The following is a 22,489-nucleotide window of genomic DNA, read 5'->3' as shown; positions in this document are numbered from 1 at the left end:
ATAGTTCTCGTCGGTGTCTACGGGGGAGCTCCAGATGCCTACCGCCCTCTTCCATGGTTTTGAAGCAAGTGAAGGCGGACTACGGCAGTGTCGCAGTGAGTGTCCTCGCGGATGATAAAGGAAAGGCAGGAAAGTTCAACCAGAGGAACGTGGATACGAAACCTACGGCGAAGCACCCAGTCACCATTTTCCGATACGGCGACGCAAAAAGACTATGTACGCCATCTTCCTTTCGTCCTCCGGAGCAGCTCTAAATGAACCACGGAATGGTCTTGCTTTTCTTCCTTTGGCACACTTGATCATACCGAAAGTCAAGATAAAGCTCCACATTTGGGGTTCAGCTTCAAGGTGCTGAATGTGTCTTTTTTCTCTTTTCCACCCAAGACATGGGAAATCTCCAGCGAAATCAGTGTGCTCAAGAAGAAGCGACAAGTATCGAGGACCATAGGCCCGGGGTCTTTGATAAGCAATACATATTTCCTATGAAGTGTCACAGACGGTAAAGGGTTGACAAGCTATCTCGATCCAAAGGATCTGTTGACGACACTCTTGGGAATTCTTCTTCCTGGAACATGTTTCGTTGCTACAGGAGCCCCCTTCAATCCGTGCTCCCTTTCTCTCACTATCTGCAGTTCCTTCTGCCGCTCACTAGATCACCACAGCCACATGGTCATCCATATACTTCTCAATATTGCCCAGGAGCGCCGAGCAGATGATGGCCACTCCTCCGAAGGCGATCGACACCAGGTACACCCAACGGTAGCTCTCGGAGTAGGCGATCTGCCCAGCAACCAGAACCATCTCGTACGCGGTCTCGTTCCCAGCGATTCCAGGAATCAGCTTGAGCTGGTCCACGAGGGAGAGTCCGGTAAGAGTGATGGCGTCCACGATGTACGTTTGATTGGTGATTCCCAGTTCCGCCACCATGACTCCTCCCACATACTTGACGATCTTGGTCTTGAATTTGTTGACGAAGACGTTGTAGTAGGTTGTGTAGCCGATGCAGCCGCCAATGACGCGGATCGACAGGGTGAGGGCCGTGACCGTGGCGATAATGTCGTCTGGGCAAATAATGGTCGTGATGATGGAGGCAGGGACAACAATTCCGCCGATTCCAAGGCCGGCAACGACGAGGATGCCATAAACTGCATGTATATTGTGGAGATTTGCCGTGGCGAGTGCGCCACAGCCGGCTGTCATCAAGATAGACGCACCCAGCAGCAGCTCACGGATATGTCCCCGGAATACGGACAGGAAAACCAAGACGATGACGCAACCACCGAGGATGGAGAAGCCGATGGGGAGAGTTCTGATTCCGACACCTGGAGGAAGAGTTAGCGGAGCGCCCTGAAAATGATTCAGGGGACTGCCTTACCGACGGGGTCGTGACCATACACGTTGAAAGCCTGTGTGGGCCAAAACATCAAGATGGAGAAGAAGTTTGCACCGGATATCGCGGTGATCACCAGCGTCAAAGAAAGTACCTTTGCATCTCTCTTCATCCGCGATGGGAACATCGGGTACCTGGCGAATTTGATCTCCCAGATAGGGAACGCCACGAAGAGCATGAGGAACCCTAGGATGAGGGGCGCCAGAACGTGCGCGGACCGCCACGTATACTGATAGCCGCCCCACTGGAGGCCGGCGAGGAAGATGATCATGCCCGTGATGCTGAGGAAGCCGCCGAAGAAGTCGATTTCGTTGATAATTTGGCGTCTGGTCAAGCCGCGAGAATTGGGCCGTGGGGGAGGGAAGTAGAATATCAGGACGCCCACGGCTCCAATCAATGCCCACACGCCCGCAATGAAAGCACACCACCGCCACGTCGAGTAGCCGGCAATGAGCCAGGCATAGAGAGCTGAGGGGCAGAACGGGATGATTGTGAAGACCAAAACCGCAACGTAGAGGCCACGCTTGCGAGTTGGTGCCAGCTCAGATGTCCCGGCCAGGCAAGTCAGTTCGCAAATACCGGCACCCACACCAGATATACCCATCCCAGCTAGCAAATGTCAGCGCTATAAAACTCCTGTGCAACGAAGAGGTAGTCTTACCGATAAATTGGTTCATGTTGTGTGCCGTGCCGGCCACAATCATTGCGACGATGAGAAGCCCCGAGCCCAAAAGCGCGACATATCTCCGCCCGATCAAGTCGGACAACGACCCCACAAACGGGCAGATAGACGCGGAGGAAAGGAGGTACGCCAACACGAACCAGACCCATCTATCATAGCCTCCGATCTCAGAGTAGATCAGAGGTGCAATGCCGCCCAGCAGATAGGCTGGGATCTGAGAGCCTGTCCAGAGGAACGCCATGGCGACCAGGCTCATGACTCTTCTCGTGGTCCACTGTCGCCGCCATCAGCACGTGTCACTCTTTGCCAGAAAGAAGCACAAAATGGCAAAACCTACTGGAGGCTCGTGATCGTGATCCTGATCGTCACCGTAGGTTCGCAGCCCATCTTTCTCATAGTAGCCAGGATGGCCGTCCACCCTTTCAAAAGTCCGGACTTGCTCGATGTGAGCACCGCCAGACTCTTCTTTCTCCGAGGGAGTAGAGGAACGCCTGTCTTCATTCTCGGTGGGAAGGGGGGCCTTGACGTCCGCCATGGTTGGATGTTGTGGGATGGAATGGCTTATTGCGACGGTCAAGGGAAAACAAAGCCTGGGAAACACGAAGAACTAAAGAGGGAGGGGTGGTCAGTTTGTTCGGGCTCCGGAGATCAACCCCTTATGTATGAGCAGAATCGTCCCACCCTCCTCGCGAGCTGGTGGCTCGAGTTAGAAAGGGTCGATTAGGGAAGGTCGTAATCTTGAGCGTTTCCAGGATAGTTGCATTCGCAGCGTCACAGCTTGCCACGTTCTAGGTTCTAGACCCGCCAGAGGGAAGAGAGGCATAGGAATTGACTGGGGTAAGATGTCTCTGATTGGTCGTGTGCCCCTCCTCCGCAACCTGGGGAAGCGAGCCAGTTCCCAAAACGGCAAAAGACCCCTTAGATTAACATAGCAAGCAATCATCTCGACGAGCTTACATCCACTTAGCTGCGGGGCTCGAGTGCAAGGGCTGCTCGTCTTGCTTGGCAACTTGCTGAATCACCTGTTGCCGTGCTGATGGATGGCAGAACCGTCGCAAAAATACAACAGCGCCCAGATTTAGATGCGCCGAGTCGAGCCCAAACTTCGAGGACACTGTGGGAGGATGAGACCGAGATCCTCGGTTTCATAGGAGATATCCGGACATTATCCTGCTTTGGTTGGGGTCTGTTCTCTCCGGAAGTTGACCTGGTGGCGACGAGTAGAGTTCACATACGTCTGCTCGTGATGTTGGATGAGCCCGTCACACCTCAGATGTCCTGGGCAAGGTGGATCAGTATCGTTGGAGCAATGACTCTTTCTTCTTCTCAAACCAGCTTTTATTAACCTAGGCATTTTGTTCCCCTAACTGTTCGCCAATATTTGTCCATTGCTTGATTTCCTGAAAATCCATAACCTTATTGGCGCCCTGCGGACCAAACCGACCCTGCAGATCTTTCCAATCCCTGGCCTGGGCCGTCTCTGGCCTCCATCGAAAGCTCTGTTTCAGCTTGTCGTCGAGCTTGTCCTCCATGGCATCGGCAATGAAGCCCCCAATGGCTGGGATATGGCAAAACCCATGTCCAGAACCACCCACACCCAGCACCAAGGAAGCGTAATCTGGGTGCTTGGAGATGAGGAACGCTCGGTTGGGAGTGTCTGCACACCAGCATATCCGTGCAAAAGAGAAAGGTCGGTCTGCAAGGTGAGGCATGGTCTCGCGCAAGAATGCCCGGCAGCGTTCTTCGCTTTCGAGCGGAATCTGGTGCCGGGAAAATGGAGAGCTGATCTGACGAGCATCCTGAGCAGAAGTGTCGGAGACCCAGTTGCAATAGCCCGGGTGCTCATCACACATCTTCAGCTCATGATTATCCTCGTCCGGCTCCATGAAGAATCCACGCTCGATGTTGAATAACACAGGCAGGTCTTTGTACAGCTTGGCTTCCTCTGGAGTCATCTTGATGTGCGCCAGTGTCCAGGCTGTGGGTCGAAGTTGATCCTTCATGTCGAACAGCGCCGCCGCGCTGGCACCGGCGCAGAGTATAGTCCGATCTGCGTAATGGCGAGTGCCATCAGCTGTGATGGCGCCCTTGACATCAGAGGACTCATAGATCAAACTCGATACCCGGCCTGCCTGCTCGCCAGTGATGAATTTGACTCCCAACCTGACGGCTTCCCTGGCGGCACTCTCCATGCTCTTGCGGGCGTGAACCCACCCTGCCCCTTTCTGCATCCACCATCCTTGCCAACCAGGGAACTCACCCGTCAAAACACCTTTGGGCATGGTTGCTTGAAAGTCTTCTTTGGTCCTCAGTGGAATCCACCCGCTTGCCTCGCTAGGCCCATCCCGCGTGTTCATGTGTTTCCGAGCTTCGTCCGACGTCGCCGCCAGGACACAGCCAGTCTCGTGGAAATGGGGTTTGAACACAGGGTCGTTGCGCCATCCTTCAGTGGCTGCTTCCAGCAACTTGTTGGATACATATCGCTCATCAGCGTCGTCTCCAGCGAAAGAGCCCAACTCCAGGATCTTGTTCAGATCGGTGCCAGCGGATATGGGTGAAGGAACAGGATAGGGATCGAGGACGGTCACATGTTTATAGCCTCGCCGAGCCAAATGGAGGGCGGTGCTGCAGCCCCAAGTCCCGGCTCCCACAATAAGGATTTTGGATGCAGTGCTGAGTGATGATGATGCCATGGCGCTGTGGACGTTCAGTCAAGTGGTGAACAGAGTCAGAATCTTCCATCGAGGCACCATCAACAACAGCCAAGGACACGAAAGGACTTAAATACCCATCACACACAACCATTGTGAGCCCTTCCCGAGGTGTGGGGACAATTCTGTTGCTCCATTTCGGGCTGGGATCATCTACGTCTTTCTAATGGTGGTCCTCGATCTGGCCGGTGACGGGCGTGGCGAGCGGAGATGCACTATCAAGCAGAAGGTCCAGGCGACAAAAGCTCCAACGCCGTAGCGGGTCGAAAAGACGCCGGCGACCAATCCATGTCTCCGTACAATTGCCCCGCCGCTGCATTTCCGCCCAATCGCCCTCCAACGTCCATTTCTCTCCAACACATTTCGTCTCTCGTGCTTCTTCCTAGTTCATGCTCGACCATTACTCCATCTCTTTATCTCGTAATTGCCAGCTCGTTGGGAGTCTCCCCCATCCCATTCTGACCCGACGCTCCGTGTCAACCACCCTGACCAGCACGAAGTCGGGGTTTCTGGCATGTGGCTGTCCCAATGCCCCGGCCGCGGAAGTCCACCGATGTGCTCATCAAGCGACGCACTCGGACGGGGTGCCGGACCTGTCGAGCAAGAAAACTCAAATGTGGAGAGGAAAGACCAATCTGTCACCAATGCTTACTGAAAGGATTGAATTGCGATACCACAACTGCCCTCAAGTGGGAAACAGACTACATCTCCAAAGGCCTCAAGTTTGGCAGAGCCGGTGTCTGGTCTAAGGACCCGTACAAGACAGCCTCGCTATCCCCGACGTCCGACTGGTCCACCCATGAGAATGCAACCCTGTGGTGGTGCCCTATCCCAGATATTTACCCCTACAGTTTTGTGAACAGTACGGTGGATACTCTGCATGAGTTGGACCGGTCTGAGCCTGGATCAGATGGCGGCACCCAACGTCGACTTACAATTCCGACATCATCGGACGCCGACGCCACTGCTGCATGCTCGCTCAGCCCCTGGCCAACAACTCAGAGCCTGGTACGGTCCGCAAAACCCCAACTGGCATCGCCCCTAAGTATCTTACCACCGTGGGAAACTCGCGAGCAGTCCACTCTACTTTCTTACTACGTCGAAAGAATATGCCCAATGACTGTTTCGAGCTTGACATCCGTCTCCCCCTTCGCAACGCTACTACTTCCTTTTGCCCTTAGTACTTCTTCTCTCACTATGGACTCGATGTTGGCATTGGCTGCCTGCCACCGATCTCGAACGGATCCGCACTACAAGACAATAGCATTAAACCTCAGCCACCGCGCTCTCCAAGCCCTCCGGGCCAAATTAAGAGATTGCGACTCAACGATGGTCGTGATGGTCCCCGAAACATTGGTCGTCATGCTTCTCCTTTGCATGTTTGAGATCGTGAACGAGTGTGACAGTCGATGGGTGGTGCATCTGAAAGGAGCACGCGACTTGATCCGTGTCCGCCGCTGGCACCAGCCAGCCTATGTGCAAAACACGGATGCTGGTATTTTGGCTCAATTCTGCGAACGTTTCTTTGCCTTCCAGGACATTATGGGTCGGACTGCCTGTGGCGAGGATCCTGTGTTTGAGAGCGACTTCTGGGGAAATGACCAGACCGACTGCGAACCCTGGCTTGGTTGCTCTCCCCAACTGGTCTCCATCTTGAACAGAATCACCGAGTTAGGGCGACAGGACCCAATGAGTCGTCAGACCATGGAGTTCCAGGCAGCGGCAGCTGCTCTAGAAACACAATTGGGTATGCTCAGCCAAACGGTCTATGATGAGGGCGATGACATACTGAGCCAGTCTGGTGAGCTCAAACGGCTCGCGGCCGAGGTCTATTTGCAGTGCGTGTTGAACGGAGCCAACCCTTCAACACCGTGGGTGTCGCAGCAGGTGTCCAGAATCCTGCATCTCATCAGTATTTCGCTGAAGGCTCGATTGGTCTCCGGCATCAGTTGGCCGCTTTTCATCGCAGCCGTCGAATTGCATCCTGATCAGGACCTTGAACTATCCTGGGATGCCGGCAACGCTCCGAGATATGCACGGCCTTTCGTTCTCTTCGCTCTGGAAAAGTTGACCGGATCAATGGTTAACACCGTCAGAATCCGCACCGTCATTGAAAAGGTCTGGCAAGCACGAGAATTGCAGGAAGGTCCAGCCAGCTCAAATGCTTCCCCGCAAAGTGACTGGGAGCAGTTTGTTGCGCCTTTCTGCGGCAACATGTCTCTGGTGTGAGCTAATTGATACTGTCTGGTGATCAAGAAGTTGGTCTTCAGATGATATCCCTGCAAGCATCCACCTGCATAGGCCGGCAATTCGGTCCGACCGCGCGATGGACTGGCTCCCCGAGAAGTGGCCGTATCGACATCGCTGTTCTCCGGATCGACTGGGTCATGCATGCAGGGTGCGAGTGCGGCCCACGCAATTGCTTGAAGGTACAGGCGCATCAAATGGAGTGGCAGGGAACCAACTCCACTGCAAGTCAAGCCCGAATCACCTCTTCTCATTCGTCCGCTTGGACCTTTCATTCGATAAAAGGCTCCTCACATCCAGGTATCAATGGCCGAGAGGGGCGATGGCAATCGCAATATCGCGGGGAATCAAAACGACGGCAAATGCTCCTACATTTGTATAAAGTGCCGTCTGGAATTGTTGCAACTTCATGAACCTCGTCTCTCACTCCTCGCCTACCCAGACTGCGCTCCAGATCTTTTTACGGCTCCCGTAAACATGGCGGACAATCTCTACGAACTTGACGTGCCTGGCACAGAACAACTTGTGGATGGTCAGTATACGACCTCCCAGAATCTGGCACTGGATTATCCAGGAGGCTGATGGCTGTGATTACCAGTGAATCATACACTGGATGCAGCACACGCAGGTGCAACCAGCGACATCGTCCTTATACCTCAACCAACTGGCGCCGGTGGCGATCCCTTGCGCTGGGGCCGCTGGAAGAAATATTACCAACTTTTCCTCCTCGCGTTGTATGCATGCGCTTTCTCTTTTGGCGAAAACACCCTCGGAGCTGCGTGGACAACAGTCTCTGAGGACACAGGGGTCAGTCTCACCAACATGAATGGTGGAAGTGCTCTCAACTACCTCCTGTTGGGATTTGTGAATATCTTCTGGATCCCTATGGCTATGAAAGTCGGTCGACGGCCGGTCTTCCTGGCTACCACCACCATCTGTATGGCTACTGGTGTCGGCCTCGGAAAAGTCAATGGAACCGCATCATGGATGGTGAACATGGCGGTCAACGGAATCGGCACCTCTGCCTACCAAGCCGTCATCCAGTTGAGTGTCTTTGACATGTTCTTTGTTCACCAGCGAGGGCGGATGTTGTCCGTGTACCTCTTCGGCCAGCAACTGGGCAGCATTCTCGGGCTCATCAGCGGTGGGAGCATCGCGGATGGTCCGGGTTGGCGATGGTCGCAATACATTGTTGCCATCATCGACGCCAGCGTGCTCGTCCTCCTCCTCCTGACTTTTGAGGAAACTATGTTCCCCCGCTTCTTGTTCGGGAAAACCGATGGCATCCCTCCCGTCTCCCAGTCCGTGGTTTTCCCTCAGGCTTCCGACAGCAAAGGTCTCGGAGACACCTTGACGCAGAGCCCAAGTCCGAGCGAGATCGAAGAGGATACCACATTGGAAACGCAGTTCCCCAAGCGGACCTACTTGGAGACGCTCAAGCTCTGGGTCTATTACCCGCAGGACCGGACCACGTACTGGCAATATTTCCGGAGACCTTTTATCCTGTTCACCTTCCCCAACGTGGTCATCGCAGGGGTTATTTTCGCCTTTGGATGTACCGCTGGCATCGTCAGTTTCAATACTATCTCTGAGATCCTTACCGATCCGCCTTATAACTGGTCTACAACCTCGACCGGCTTGGTCTTCTTTGCCGCCCTGGTGGGCAATTTTGTCGGCTGGGCCACTGGCGTTCTGGGCGACCATGTCGTGATCTTCTTGGCACGACGCAATTCGGGTGTGAAGGAGCCCGAAATGAGATTGTGGACTCTCTGTTTGTCCTTCATCTACGCTGCCGTTGGGTATCAACTATATGGGTGGGGTGCCGAGTTCGGACTGCACTGGATGACGATAGCCTTTGGAGTGGGCTGCATGATTGCTCATCAAGTCTCGGCCTGTTCCATTGCCACGGCGTACGCCATGGAATGTTTCCCAGGGGTGAGACTGCCATTTCTTCGCTTTTTCTTGTGAGGCTCGTACTAACTGGAACACAGATCGCCGGCGAACTTGTCGTGGTGTTGGCTATCTGTTCATCTTGCATCAACTTTGCCATCTCTTACTCAGTCCAGCCCTTCATTAATGCGGCAGGATATGGATATACGTTCCTTTTCTTCGGCTTGTGCGTTCTGGCCTCTATGGCTGCGGCTGTGCCAACCTATATTTACGGCAAGAGATGGCGACGCATGAGAGCACCGCGTTGGCGGCAGTGGTTGGCCCAGAGGGGGACTTGATTGAAGCCGAGACTATCATGTGCTTTGCCATGTCAGGAATAGCCTGTGGCCGATCTGCCGCCGCTGCCGGCTTAGGGATCTCTTTTGTTGCCAAGGTACGAGCTACAGTATCAGTACAGATTTCTTCCGGAAGAATATATCTCGTCATGCCTAGCTAGTTAGTTGTTATCCATGTGTATAGAAGTATATATTCTCTTCCACATATAGTTCACTAACAGCCTCCCGTCGACAATGCCAGCTGGCTCAAACATTAATTGCCCTTGCCTCCGAGGGCCTGAGAGACTCACTCAGGATTATCTTCACTCCGATTCACACCCCTCCTCCCACTTTCAAGCGGACTGACTCGTCGAATCCGTGAGTACGCACAGTTCGTGCACAACGTTATGTTACGGTATTTACTGGCGACCGGAGAGATCCCCAGGAGTGTGGGTGAGTGGGTGGGTATCTGATCATTACGTATAGTACAGTACTAGAGAGGAGGAAGAAGAAGAAGAAGAAGAAGAAGAAGGGGAAAGAGGTGGAGATACATACATATATACAGTACGATAGATGTACTGTAGCTTATTAGCTATATTATAAACTATACCTCGTATATAGCTAGTTAGACTTGGCGTTTCTGTGTTTCTGTCCCAATCATCCATCCCATAATTACATGTATGTGTGTATAGCACCACAGTCAGTCAGTCAGCCAGCCAGTGAAGAGCAGGTCAGTTGAAAAGGGGTTGTCTTGTCTGTGCTTAGCGCACCACCTTCATAGGGACATATGCATAACGTACATACATACCCAGCTATCTACCTACCTAGGGACCTATCTACATAGGTGTTATCTAATCGGTCATAAAAATACAACAGGGTGATCCAGAAGAGACGAGAGGGGTAGTCTACTGGGCTTCCTTCACTCACCACTAGCACCTCCTTCTGGTGTGTTCTACATAGATGAATGGATCCTCCTTCTCTCTCCCTCGCGTCCTTCGTTCCCTTCCATGCCAGTAGAGTGTTCGACCTGTCGTCCCCGCTCCAAACACACTCCCTAGCCAGGACCTTCTTTGTGTCTCTTCAAACTCGAGCCGGCCGCTCTGCTCTCCCCTCCTCGAAGAGTTGACCGGGTGCAGACAACTCAAAGTCCTTAAGCGTATGAAAACTCGGCTCCTCTTTTTCCGTTCCAGAGTTCGTGGTAGTATCGGCCGTAAAGTAGTAGAAACAGCAATCAATCGGGGCATCGTAACTTTTGTCTTCTCTTTCTGACCCTTTTGTGGGAGATGGTTTTGTCTTTCGGTGATGATGCCGTATCGTCGCGTCATCGTTGCCATCGAATGATATGCGAGAATAAACCAGAATGTCAGCACACCTGTTTAATGAAATCCAGACTCCGATCCCATGTCGCTATGCAAATTGGCAATCCTAAACCGTTCCGTCGTCGACTTTTCACATCCATCTCAATGGAAGAAACATTGAGGCCGATATATGAGGCGGATAGCCATGTGACCCCAGCATCTTCATCGGTGGTCAGGGCTGCACAAACATATGTTCGCCATTATGTTCCTTCTTATTAAACAGCTGGCCATCTGACCCTCAACCCTTCGCACCATCTCTCGAACAGTGCGTCCGCAAGTTGTCTTGTGTGTTCCAGTCCGCCGACTAGCCCGTTCATCATCTCCTTCTCCGTTTGATTGTCAGCCTCCAAGAGACTCGCTTTTCTCTTCTCTTCAACACTTGTGTTTCTTAGGGGGCTGGCGAAGACCTGACTCGTGTCACGAGATTTGACAATGGCTGCTTGTGCACTCTGCCTCCGTCGATGGCTCTTGAGATGCGGATTGTTTTGCGCTAGAACGAGTTTGGCACCCACAGCTCCCTTCCCGGTGGGTGTGCTGGGGGTAACTTGTCTGCTCTCGTTGGCACTAATAGGCTGTGGTGATGCCGTCGACATCTGTAGTGTCTGTGAGGGGTCACTGGACTTTTGAGGTGACTGCAGCATCTGCTTCGACGGTGACATGGCCAAAGGTTGTTGCGGCAACATACTCTTCAGAGTGTCGTCCTGTTTCATTTTCGAAATGATCGACTGCATAATGTGATACATGCCATCTGGATCCACGCTTTCGAGGTCAGAAAAGGCTTCCGCCAGGCGCGCCACAGCCTCACGTTTGACTTCGTCAGCGGTGTCATTGAGGACGTCTTGACACGAGATGCCGATTGCGTGTGAGTAGAGCTTGCGGCCCAGGTTCGCCTCCTTCGTCTCTATCGCAATGGTTGTGGCGGTCGAAGAGAACCTCGACGCTTTGTCAGGCTTTGACAGCAATGAAGCCTCAATATCCACGAGAGAGGCCAGGCCAGGTTTGGCTTTCGACGGAGTCCGAACAACGCTAGAATTCGGGTCCTCGTTCTCCGCGTCGGGGCTGATGTTCGCGTTGGGTGATACACGTCTGAATTGTCGCACTGTGCTCGGGCTGTTGCCAAATGACATGTTCACTCCCAGTGGTTGCCGTACTTGGGCATTTGATAGTCTTTTCCTGTTTGTTCTCCTTTCTGAAAAGGAATCAGTAGAGTCTCTGCGGTCCTTTTGGTACTGTTGCTGTGTCGATTCTGAAATCTTCCGCATCGTCAGCTTTGTCGGACTCTGTTCGGGCTCTGGTCGGCGGTCCAGGGTGAAATCTTCCATCATCTGTGTGGCGCTTTGCTCCAATCCGTCACCCAGGACATCAACTGCTGTTCTCTCAACCTTCCTCTTCCTCTGAGTGTGGAAGTCCTTGAAGTTCATGGTGGGCACAGCCTTGACAGTTTCAAACACCCAGTCATCGTCATTGCGGCCCTGCGACAGGTTTTTGAGGGTTTCAGCGTAGTATTTCAAGTTTCTATCTCCTCCTTTGCTGGCTTCCCAATCTTGCTTCCGCACGATCAGCTCCTGGAGACCTTCAATCTTCCCCGCCGACCGTATGAATCGATGGCTGAGCAATTCCTTTGCGCTTTTCCTCTTGTCCACGTCTTTGGTTAGACAGCAAGCAACAAAGTCTTTGAAATCTTTCGACCAATTGGATCCTTCCAGTCTCGGCGCAGGCTGTTTTGGTATCAGAAAGAGAACCTTCATGGGGTGAACATTGGCGTGCGGAGGTTCGCCGTTTGCCAGCTCCATGGCCGTGATGCCCAAACTCCAGACGTCAGCTTTGGCATCGTGACCCTCCTGCTGGATCACCTCGGGTGCCATCCAAAAGGGAGTTCCGACGAATGTATTCCTCATGCTCTTCAATCCGACCAGCTGCGCGGCGACACCGAAGTCTGCCAGCTTCACCCGACCGTCCATGCCAAGCAGGACGTTTGCGGCCTTGATATCTCGGTGTAATTTTCCCTCGCCGTGTAAGTATGCCAGGCCAAGGAGCAGCTCTCGACATATAATGGCGATGTGGCTCTCTGATAAACGATGGGGAGGTGGCTTGAGGAGATCCGCGCATGATCCGCCTCCAAGATATTCCATGACAATCCACAAGGTCTGTCGACGCAGAAATGCCAGGCGATATTTTGTGACGTGCGGGCTTGAGCATGATGACAGGACGGACAGTTCAGACAGGATATCGGAGAGGTCCTCTTCGGAAGATTCGAGGTCCACCTGTTGTTCGACGTTAGCTGAAGGATCTCCTGCGCCCGAAGAGGTTCTTCCCATACATGTTTGATGGCGACGATTTCACCCGTGCCTTTCTCTATAGCCTTGTAGACGACACCAAACGAACCACTGCCTAGTTCTTCCAGCATCTGGTATTTGTCCGCCAGGGTATCGCCGTGCGCCGAATCATCTTGGATTTCGAAGTAATTCTGCGGCGCTGCGCTCGCTTGGTGAGGTGCTTCCGAGAAGGGCGAAATCATAGCCATGGCCTCGTGCCGTCTTCGGTTCGGGCTGCCCTTTGCTCCTCCGTGTCGATGCTGTGGTGTAATCTACTCTTCTCTTCCAAGAACCACCGCGAATGGACTTCCAGTCACCAAGAGCTGTTCATTGGCTGCGCCAGAGAAGAATCATAGACCAGTTCGGATCTGCGCAAAACTCTGATGATGCTGTGCAGTCAAGAAATGCACAATGTAACAAGATTTGCGCCGGGTAAGAAGTGCAAGACAGAATGCGGTGAGCGTAGTGTTACAGAGAATGAATATTGCGAGGGTAATAGTAAAAGCGAGATAGGTAGGTAGGTGGTGGAGGGTTTTTGCAGGGGCCCAGTGTGCCAGGGATATATTTCTGTACAGCCGGGATCATGAAAAAAGGGGTATCGCGGGACGGGCGTTCTGGATCAAGCCTCATGACCAGGGATTCCCGAAAGGTCAGCAGCTTTGAAAGGATACAGGATACATGGTAGTGGTAGTGGTAGTGGTAGTGGTAGCAGTGGGTGCAGCAGAAGACCGTTTGGCCGCAGATTTGGAGGTGGGAGGGCTTGATGTTGACGTTGTGCTGCCATGGCAACGAGTCGCCGGATTGGGAAAGGTGCGACGACTCGAAAGGCACTAAGGTATCGAAGGTTCGACGCTAATGCAGGGGTCCCTTTTTACTGTTCCGATTCCCATAAATTCCTACCTTTCTGCTGGGTAGCATGCTGCTCGTATCCATGCTCGAGCTGGACCAGCCCGAGGCGGCCCCCAATTCCTCGTACTGTACAGGGTCGTCGTGCCCGAGCTGGTCCCGGAGCAATCACAAGCCTGGCTTGAAGGGACCGAAAATGGATCCGAGCTCTCGGGCACCAGCGGGCCGAACAAGACACAGACAGGGTCAAATGGGCTTCCAGAATTATTTGGGCCATTTTTGTGTTGCTAGGGCGATGTGTTACATATTGGCTCAGTCTCTTCTTGTGTAGAGGTGAGAATATTAATTTGCGCTGTGCCGCGGAATCATACAGAGTATACAGGTCGTTGCTATCGAGCGGAAAATTCAAAAACGATCGGGGTATTGTTCCGCATCATTCAGGCTGGGGAAGCTCGCAGATCTCATAAATAGTTGACACAGAAGATAGCGCTTTAGCCTCGTGCATTCAATAGTTGTGTCAATCACGTGGCATTGATAGCGTATGTACATAAACAATATACACGATCCCGTGATCGGGAATTAAATTCAACGCTGTGTTCCTCGTATGCCGATCTCGTATTCTCAATGTCACATATGGGGACTGTCAAGTATGTGCATCTGCCCATTTTCCAGCCCGTTTGTTTTGGCTGGAGCGTCCTGACTTTCTTGTGAATCCCACTCCTTCATTAAATCGCTCACCGTCCGGGTGAGCTTGCTTGGAGTAATCCTCTCCAGTTCTGGCCAAGCAAGGCCAGCCTCTCCGTCTTCTCTCTTTTGTCTAATGTCCTCCATCCCGGCAATCAGGGGTCCTCGGGTGCTGACAGGGGACTCCCAGGCATCCCAGGCGTCTTCGACGTCATCGTTGTCGTTCAGATCTGGTAACAGACTGGGGGTGTTGGAAGAGTCCGTACTACTCTTCTGCTGAACGTGTCCATTGGTCTTTTGCGTCTCATTTGGTCGAGGCGAGATTTTGTGTGGTGTATCCAGCCCGAACTCTTTCCAGAACGACGGTTCCATGGGCCGTGGACTGGGTGCTTCGGTGCTCTCTCTTGAGTTGATTTTGCTCTGTTTGTCGGAGGATTTCCTGGATGCCTTTTTCTGGATCGGCCTTACCGGTCGCTGCTGGGCTGCGGTCCCGTTAATGCCCTCCTCCCCAACAGTGGCTTGCCGAATATCCTCGAAGAATGTCCATAGTCCCTCCCTGACTCCGTCATAAACTTGTTTGCCCTGCTTCACCAGTAGATCTGCTGCGACCGGTGGTAGAGATCTCCGATGCGCGGCTAGATCTTTGTACGTCTTGCCAAACCCAAGGGGCAGTGCATCCCCAGATATCAGTCCATCGAGGGTCGGCATCCTCGAAAGCGAAGGTCTGCTGAATTCTTCGCCATCGACGTTCACTGTGTCTTCGCGCGTGTTTTGTGTCTCCTCTGCCCGTTTCGATGCACCTCTCGTAGTGGTCGGGCTGAGAAGACTCAGGGTTCTCGTATGGCGGCCACCCTCGAAAACCCTCTTTGATCCTTTTCTGACCAAACCGTTGGATACGGCATTACTCGCCGAGATCGGTTGAGTCGTCTGGCTTCTCTCCACCAGTGCTCGTTTCCGCCTGCGTTCTTCATCAAGGTCGTCCTCTGCGACAACACCTTCGCCACCAACGATATCACCCAAGGCCAAGGGCTGCAGCTTCTTCACTTGTCTCACCTCATCCCTCTTCTTGTTCGCTTCGTAGGCCGCCCATTGCTTCTTCAGCACTAACAAGTCCGCCTCTGCCCGCTGGAGTTCTTCCTTCAACTCGAGCACTTTTCTTTCCTGACCTGCCAGCAGTGTCAAGAACTCTGCGCTTCCTCTTGTCTTGGCTTTGTCCTGCGGTTCGGTGGCGGAGTCGGGGCCTCTGAAAGGGGCACCACGAAGACGGGGCGACGATTTGGCTGATTCGATCGGGCTCTGCACCCCAGAACCAAGCGTCGGAGACTGCGAGTTTGACACGTTGGTAGGCACCAGAATGGGGAAATTTAGTGATAGTCCCTTTGTGTGTCTTCTGGGAACGGTGGCACTCGTTGTGAGCGGAGGAGTCGGTTTCGGGGGCCCGCCTGAGTGATGGCCGGCCGGTTCTAATGAATCGCTCGGAGGTAAGGGTTGAGAGGACGCTGCACTGGACACGATCTCCATTACCGTTGGCCAGGTCAATCATGCAATGCAAGTCGTGCTTAGGGGTTCGATGAGTTCAGGATGTACAATCGACAATGTAGCGAAACCGGTGATAAATAGGGTCTATATCGTCGTCTCGTGAGCTGAAAGTGCAAGTGTCCAAAGCAGATCAGTCCCGGTCAAGATAGCCATTCCACGTCATCGTAGTCATTTCCTGTGCGCAGAAGCGAAGAGTGTTTAGGAGGAACGAAAGACGGAAGATTGTTGACTGGCCGAAAACGGTGAGTCGGTAATTAATTAACAGGCCTGGGGCGAGGTTTCCCCACACGTGCCTAACGGGATCCAACAGGGGGTGGGGGCCCTCAGCCTCATTCACCTCGCCAGCCATCCTTGAGAAGGTATATAGACCAGGGTGCGGTTAAGCAAAATAGCACCTCGTACTCTGTATGCTGTTCAAGTATGTCATCATCACTTGGGCACATGATCGAATTGAATATACAAAAGCCCAAGCCCTCTACTTGACACCTATGATATGCCACATGCTGAGATGCAGACTAAACAAAGAATTCCGAAGATGCTTTCCCAGTCATATACAGGCTCTACATAATGAGCCAAATGGTACCTCCAACAATGATCCCGACACATAATACTGTCAGGATACCAGCACCAACTTGATCCCCCACGGTAATAGGTTTGTGCTCAACCAGAGTGGGACCGGTATCGGTCCCAGCATCGGGGTCACTCTCCGACGTGCCGCCAGTATTGGCCGTCTTGGGCGCAATTTCTGGATGTATAGTTGATGCTCCGATGACCGCAAGAGCTTGCATCTGATTCCAAGTCAGCAAGTTGAGCCCAATCTCACGTCCGCTGTTATAAAGCACATACCTGTTGTCCCACTCCCGTTGAGCCGTCGAAGCTTGAATACCACCGTCGGCCACACATTCGTCCATTGTCCCCTCCAGTACATTGCTGTGCTGCGGCGGCCGCGCTGGCCTGGAGTTTCGGCATGATCATGTCATAAGTGCTGGGCACAAGCAAGGCTGTAACAGCCATCCATCGAGACAGGTAAGCTTTGAAACTGCTTTGGTCGTTGTTGCACAACATGTTCGGTTCGCACTGGAACTCGGTCATGATATTGCCGCCGTATTCCTCGGGGAAGAACAGATTGAACGCCCCCAGCAAAATCTGGTTGACTCGAGTTCCCCACGGCTCGGCACCGTTGGTGAAGCTGTACATGGCAGCAGCACCCATCAGCATCGTGCCGTAGTTGTAGGTCCAGGCATGGTGAGCCACGTCCGAGCAGTTGTTGGTCGCGTCCGTGTTATCCCAGATGTAGAGGATATCATCCTGATATTGAAACAGTGGGCTAGCTTCCATCCAATCCCACATCTGGATCGCCCAATCCGCATAGGTCTGGTTCCCAGTGTATCGAGCTAGTCGTGCTGCCAGTTGAAAGTTTCCACCGTTGGAGATCGTATTCTTGAGGTTGTAGCCCGCGTTGAAGGAATAGACTTGCCATCTCATTCCCCCATTGCATGTGGCAGCATCCCAAAGATTTGATTGAAAGTTGAACACAGCCTGAGCCAGAGCCAGCCACGAAGGAGCGTCACCGCCAACATCCGGCAAATTAGCTTCAGCAGCATCCATGGCCGTAAACGCCCAAAATGCTTGATCGTCCACGCCCATGTTCTTGCTCTGATTTGGAGGATTGAAGTTCTCTTCGGGTCCAATCTGAAACTGTAGAGCTTGCGTCACGACAGCGTTGTAGCTGTCGTCGCCAGTATACTGCCAGTAGTTGATGAGAGATCCAAACATCGCGCCTGCTTCCCACCAATAATAACAAGCCGTCGATTCACACGGGCCGGGTAGCAAACCTGGTACTTGCCCGGACTGATTACCCGAATAGTAGGTCATCATGTCGTATGCGAGAGTAGAGGCGACCGACTTGACCGAATCAAAGCTGTTCATATCGAGATCGAGTGCATTGTTCAACGAAATTAAGCCGGCCAGCGGCACCAGAAATGAACGTAATCGCGACTTCATGTTGTGTCGCGGGTCGAATTCTCTAACGGAAGATGGAACTGATCAATGAATGTTGAAGGAGGTCGCTGAAAGCATCCATCCGACCCTGAGAAGGACACCCTAGAAGCAAGTGCAAAGACGGGAAAGGAGTCTTGACTGAAGAGAGCGAACAAGGGGGGGTTTTGACGAAGGCAGCGCCCTACTCGGCGGGGACGAGGAGAAGCGGGAGATCTCAATTGCCACGTCGTATACCCAGGGCAAGATAGTGCGGTGGAAAATGGCAGTTTGCACCACGGCGGAATTGGAGTAAAAGAGAGAATAAAGAGTAGTTTTGAAGTCATGCAAGCGAAAGGAAAGAGGTCAGAGTGTACAAGAAGTTGGAACAAGCCAAGGTCTGTAGAAACAATAACGTGTCACACAGCCACCACGATGGGCGACCACAACTTCAACCCAAAGGAGAACAGAACAGCCCGCCCATCCGCTGTTGTTCCAGAGAGCAATGCCAACCTCAAAGGGGGTTGTCTGTGAGACGTCGTCTTCTTGGCAGGGGGCGGACAACCAATCGAGCTGGCGATTTCCAAAGCCAAGGTTCCTCCGCCCGGAAAATTGGCCTTGGAGCGGCGGGACAGTACACGTCCTTCGCCTTGGCCGGCCTTGGCACAATCTTGCTGGTGCTGACCCTGAAGATCTTTTTCCAGCAGTAGACGCTCCCACACTTCCAGATCTGAATGGGAGTTTGCCGGGAGAATCGAAGCTGGATGATCTTGCTTTGAGCCTAGCTAAACCATGTCCGTGTCCCGAGATCGGGGGTGACCTCACCCATTATTGTGGGGGATGAACAGGGCCCATAACAGTCTTTTCGCGCGCATATACACATTGATTGCATGTAGTACTTTTTGGAGTGACCACGCACGCTAAAATCTGCACCAGATGACACGTTGTTAGCATGCCGCTGTATGTCAATGCAAGATAGCCCCGCAATGGAAAAGGGGCCACATCAAATCAGTACTCCTCTCTTCGCCTTCGCTCAAAACGCATCGATGTTTTCGGAACCGTCGTGTCAATAAGAATACAATGTTTGTTATCAAGTTTTTTGGGTTAGATGGTCATGGTCATCTACTCCCGTGACTTCTCCTCCTTGATAGCCTCGACGCCAGTCGCAAGCTTGAACATTCCAATTCCGATACCACGCCGTGCACTGTGCGGTTCGCTGTGCCGGTCGCTGTGTAGTGCATGTTCAGTTGAGCTTCCCGTTCTGTGGTGTGATCGGTTCGTATTGGCGCGAGGACGGGGGAACGCTGAGTTCTCGTCGATATCTCGCAACCCCGAAGAAAGCCCTGTCTCCGGGCGGAACTGGCGTCCTTCTATATTCCCATCGACAGCAGACATCGTCGAATATGCTCCTATGGACGACCTCCGACGTTGTACCCGGGACATGACCCGTTCGGCCTCCTTGGCTTCCTTCGCTTGCAGGCTCTCGGAGGGTAAAAGGATTGCGCGGTCAAGTTCGTACGGGAGTCCACGATGTCTTCCACGGATCTGCATGGCGATTATCACCAGCTTTGAAAGTACGTGGAACTCGGCTGAAAAGGAAGCGTTGATGGTCGGATAGCCCAAGGAAAGACCGACGGTGCCGTATGCAGAGACAATCTCGAAGAGCACAGAGAAGAGGGTGAAGGCGGTGTCGCTGGGATTCTGCAATCGACCGCCCTCGACAATGGCGATGATGAACATGCCAAGGAAGATGTACCACAAGTCAAAGGAAAGCTGTCTTCGCAAATGTGCGCCGACATAGCTTGGCTCGCCCTCGTCTTCCTCCTCCTCGGACGGAGACCCGTAGATTCCCAAACTCTTCTCCTCGTACACGTTCGTTCTTCGCATAGAAATGGCGATGGGAAAGACGGATATGTACATCATGATCAGATAACTGACCTGAATGGCAGGGTGGAGTTCAGCAAGGTTGACCACGGAAAATCCCGCGGTTCGAGTCGATGCGGCTTGAAACAGACCGTCAAGAAACCGGATCCCCTTTGGTAAGGAAGTGACGACGGGATCGTTCAGATCGAGGATGATGAAAAAGATCAGATCCAGTCCGTTTAGAATAACGAGGATGGCAAACAGCCACCAAGTCGCTTCTCGAGGGAACAGGAGGGTGAAGCAACGGCGGGGATGGTCCAGAAGAAACTGGAGCTCCTCCCACAGAGGACTGCCTTCTCGGACACACTTGGATGTTGCCCAGATAACGAGCCTCAACATGCATGGAAATCCAGTGTTGCCGATAATTATCAGAAAGGTCATTAGCAGCAGGGGGAAAACGGCCTGCTGGAAGTAGATCATAGAGTTGTTGGTAAGAGTGAAGCCGAGGTCGTTAAAGGCAGAAGCACTTGTAAAGATACCCCACCAGACTCTTCCCTGCGATTGTCCTGTCACATATTTTCCGTAACTTGTGCGTAGGATCCATGGGATTAAACAAATAATACCGAGAATGTGGAAGCAGAAGAAGTACAGGACAAGTATCAAGGCCAAGGCCTTGAGTGCCCGATATTCTATCCCGCCCAGCTCTTCTCGCTGTTCCTCTGTCAGGCCAAGGAAAAAGGAGTTCCTTCCGATTGTCGGCTGCCAGCTCAGATACGGGGCGAGATCCTGTGCACGCGGCGTGTTGACGCGATGCAGCGATCGAAACGTATTCGAACCCCTCCTGCGAAGGTAAGAGCTAGGGTCAGGGGCATCATAAGTGTGCGACGGTTGTGTAGATTGTCTCGTGTTGAGCCGGGGAAAGGTGGCGCTTCGGTCCTGACGGTCTCGCGTGACCTGTGGTTCGTCGATGGTGATGTGCGCGGGAGGAGCAGGGTCATCCGCAGCTGCCACGTCGGCTGCTCCCTTACCAGTGCTGGAGAAGTCGGCGTGGCTCGTGACTGTGTGCAATACATTGTCGTCAAAACTGGCACTAACATTTTGAGGTCGGTCACCCAATTCGAATTCGCGAGGACTGGGGATTCGCAGAGCAGTCGTGTCACTGGGATTTCGCTGGTTCTCGAAAAAGCGGATGTTTTGTTCTGGACTCATTTGTGGGGGCACACGCACATCATCGGCGGACCTAACTGTCAGGAACTGTGGGCGATTATCAGCAATGGCCCGCTTTGATTCCTCTTGCTCCTCTTGAGATGTGTCAGACGAATCGACTGCCTTTCCATTGCCGTTGTCGAGCTTCTCAGCATCTGGATGACCTTGGCTGCGCCCGGTGTTTCGCAATATCCGAATCGCCCTGCCTGCGACGCCCGGCAGACCTGGTTCAGGGTCATCCTTTCCGAAGGTGGTGGTCCGCTGCCTCGACTTTGTTCGTCGCAGAGCATTTGTGTTCTTGACGACGGCCTCGAACCGTTTTTCGAACCAATACAGTCGGGCGAAGACGACTGCCGAGTTGACGACGATGGGGTTGCACATCATGGCGAGGAAAAAGAGCATAAACTGTTGACCAGTCTTCATGTTGTCCACGTCGACGGTGTTGAGACCGCTCTGGGTGCAGCTTCCGGATGCGAAGAACAGGGCGTCGATGTATGCGATATCACCGATCCCATACATAATGACCGAGCCCAGAATGGTCATCCCAATCATGTACAGATAGTGTATGGTGATAAAGTTCAACCTCCTCTTGACGAAGAGATCGGGGATGATGTTCCTCTTGCAGAACTCCCATAGATTTCTCGCCCATTCTGATGTCAGGCCCATGGTTCGGGCTGGTAGCGGATGGAGACTGAGTCGAGACTATGTTTGTGAGGACTCTGTTCTGGCGGGTACTCAGGGTTGCACGTCAGGGTAGGTCGTTCCCTGTAGCATTAGGGCAGGAGCAGAGGAGTGGGAGTGAGAGTGAGGAGCGACATGACAGCGGGAGCGGTGGGAGGAGATGTTGACTGTTGGTCAAGCAACGAAAACCACATCGTGCAGAAGAGGAGGAAGGATGAGACCCAGGGACATCAGGTTGGGGATCTGCATGGTGAGTAGGGCAGGGAGCACAAGGGGAATGATAATAATATGATGAGGAGGCATGACGCCAAGTTGAACAGCAGGGAAAAGAATCTTTCGGGCAGTCGAAGTGGAGGGCGTCGAAGGCGCCATCCACAGCGCCGGGACCCCGCAAGCCCAAGGCTAACTGGGAGCAGTTGGTCAACGGTATTTCGTGCCTTGCTTAACATTGCTTGTTTTTCCTTTGGGCTCTCGCCTAAGCTGACACACCTTTCTCACTTTTCGGTGAAGGGCCATGTCTAACGCCACGTTGGCCTAGAAGGGCCTTCCTCGAACGTCAAAAGGCCAGCAGCATCATCTTGTTCCACATCGAGGCAGTCCTGAACATCATTTATTCACACCGCCACTTTGTCCAAACGCTCTTGAATAAATCCCCTGTTCCAGCACATGCAGATGCCTTCTGCCTTCCCCTACTACTGCGCTTCCTGTCATCCCAAACCCTCCCTCCTCCTGCGCTCCGATTGGCACGGTCAGTCTCTCCAAAAGCTACTGCTCGCTCACCCTTAC

At 53.0% G+C, this 22,489-nt stretch overlaps 8 protein-coding genes across 8 annotated transcripts; 2 read left to right on the top strand and 6 right to left on the bottom strand.

Annotated features, from left to right (window-relative positions):
* Positions 1 to 648: 648 nt before the first annotated feature.
* AYL99_00647 (hypothetical protein) lies at positions 649 to 2,607 on the bottom strand (the record flags this gene model as incomplete). Its single annotated transcript, XM_018832163.1, has 4 exons — positions 649 to 1,322; positions 1,376 to 1,999; positions 2,052 to 2,346; positions 2,410 to 2,607. The coding sequence occupies 4 exons, from the start codon at positions 2,605 to 2,607 to the stop codon at positions 649 to 651; spliced, it is 1,791 nt and encodes a 596-aa protein (XP_018698042.1).
* Positions 2,608 to 3,418: 811 nt separating this feature from the next.
* AYL99_00646 (hypothetical protein) lies at positions 3,419 to 4,765 on the bottom strand (the record flags this gene model as incomplete). Its single annotated transcript, XM_018832162.1, has 1 exon — positions 3,419 to 4,765. One exon carries the CDS (start codon positions 4,763 to 4,765, stop codon positions 3,419 to 3,421), a length of 1,347 nt encoding a protein of 448 aa, XP_018698041.1.
* Positions 4,766 to 5,980: 1,215 nt separating this feature from the next.
* Positions 5,981 to 7,012, top strand: AYL99_00645 (hypothetical protein; the record flags this gene model as incomplete). Its single annotated transcript, XM_018832161.1, has 1 exon — positions 5,981 to 7,012. One exon carries the CDS (start codon positions 5,981 to 5,983, stop codon positions 7,010 to 7,012), a length of 1,032 nt encoding a protein of 343 aa, XP_018698040.1.
* Positions 7,013 to 7,507: 495 nt separating this feature from the next.
* AYL99_00644 (hypothetical protein) lies at positions 7,508 to 9,258 on the top strand (the record flags this gene model as incomplete). The annotated part of the gene is made up of 3 exons (XM_018832160.1): positions 7,508 to 7,562; positions 7,629 to 8,965; positions 9,022 to 9,258. 3 exons carry the CDS (start codon positions 7,508 to 7,510, stop codon positions 9,256 to 9,258), a joined length of 1,629 nt encoding a protein of 542 aa, XP_018698039.1.
* A 1,549-nt stretch (positions 9,259 to 10,807) lies between these two features.
* On the bottom strand, positions 10,808 to 13,116 carry AYL99_00643 (hypothetical protein; the record flags this gene model as incomplete). The annotated part of the gene is made up of 2 exons (XM_018832159.1): positions 10,808 to 12,856; positions 12,913 to 13,116. The coding sequence occupies 2 exons, from the start codon at positions 13,114 to 13,116 to the stop codon at positions 10,808 to 10,810; spliced, it is 2,253 nt and encodes a 750-aa protein (XP_018698038.1).
* A 1,264-nt stretch (positions 13,117 to 14,380) lies between these two features.
* AYL99_00642 (hypothetical protein) lies at positions 14,381 to 15,958 on the bottom strand (the record flags this gene model as incomplete). The annotated part of the gene is made up of 1 exon (XM_018832158.1): positions 14,381 to 15,958. One exon carries the CDS (start codon positions 15,956 to 15,958, stop codon positions 14,381 to 14,383), a length of 1,578 nt encoding a protein of 525 aa, XP_018698037.1.
* Positions 15,959 to 16,536: 578 nt separating this feature from the next.
* AYL99_00641 (hypothetical protein) lies at positions 16,537 to 17,980 on the bottom strand (the record flags this gene model as incomplete). Its single annotated transcript, XM_018832157.1, has 2 exons — positions 16,537 to 16,764; positions 16,823 to 17,980. The coding sequence occupies 2 exons, from the start codon at positions 17,978 to 17,980 to the stop codon at positions 16,537 to 16,539; spliced, it is 1,386 nt and encodes a 461-aa protein (XP_018698036.1).
* A 1,095-nt stretch (positions 17,981 to 19,075) lies between these two features.
* Positions 19,076 to 21,688, bottom strand: AYL99_00640 (hypothetical protein; the record flags this gene model as incomplete). Its single annotated transcript, XM_018832156.1, has 1 exon — positions 19,076 to 21,688. One exon carries the CDS (start codon positions 21,686 to 21,688, stop codon positions 19,076 to 19,078), a length of 2,613 nt encoding a protein of 870 aa, XP_018698035.1.
* Between the last annotated feature and the right edge of the window lie 801 nt (positions 21,689 to 22,489).

This window comes from Fonsecaea erecta, assembly GCF_001651985.1.
Source record: "Fonsecaea erecta strain CBS 125763 chromosome Unknown Scaff1, whole genome shotgun sequence".
NCBI lineage: Eukaryota > Fungi > Ascomycota > Eurotiomycetes > Chaetothyriales > Herpotrichiellaceae > Fonsecaea > Fonsecaea erecta.
The sequence above is the reverse complement of the archived record's forward strand: the minus strand, read 5'-3'. Positions and strand labels throughout refer to the sequence as shown.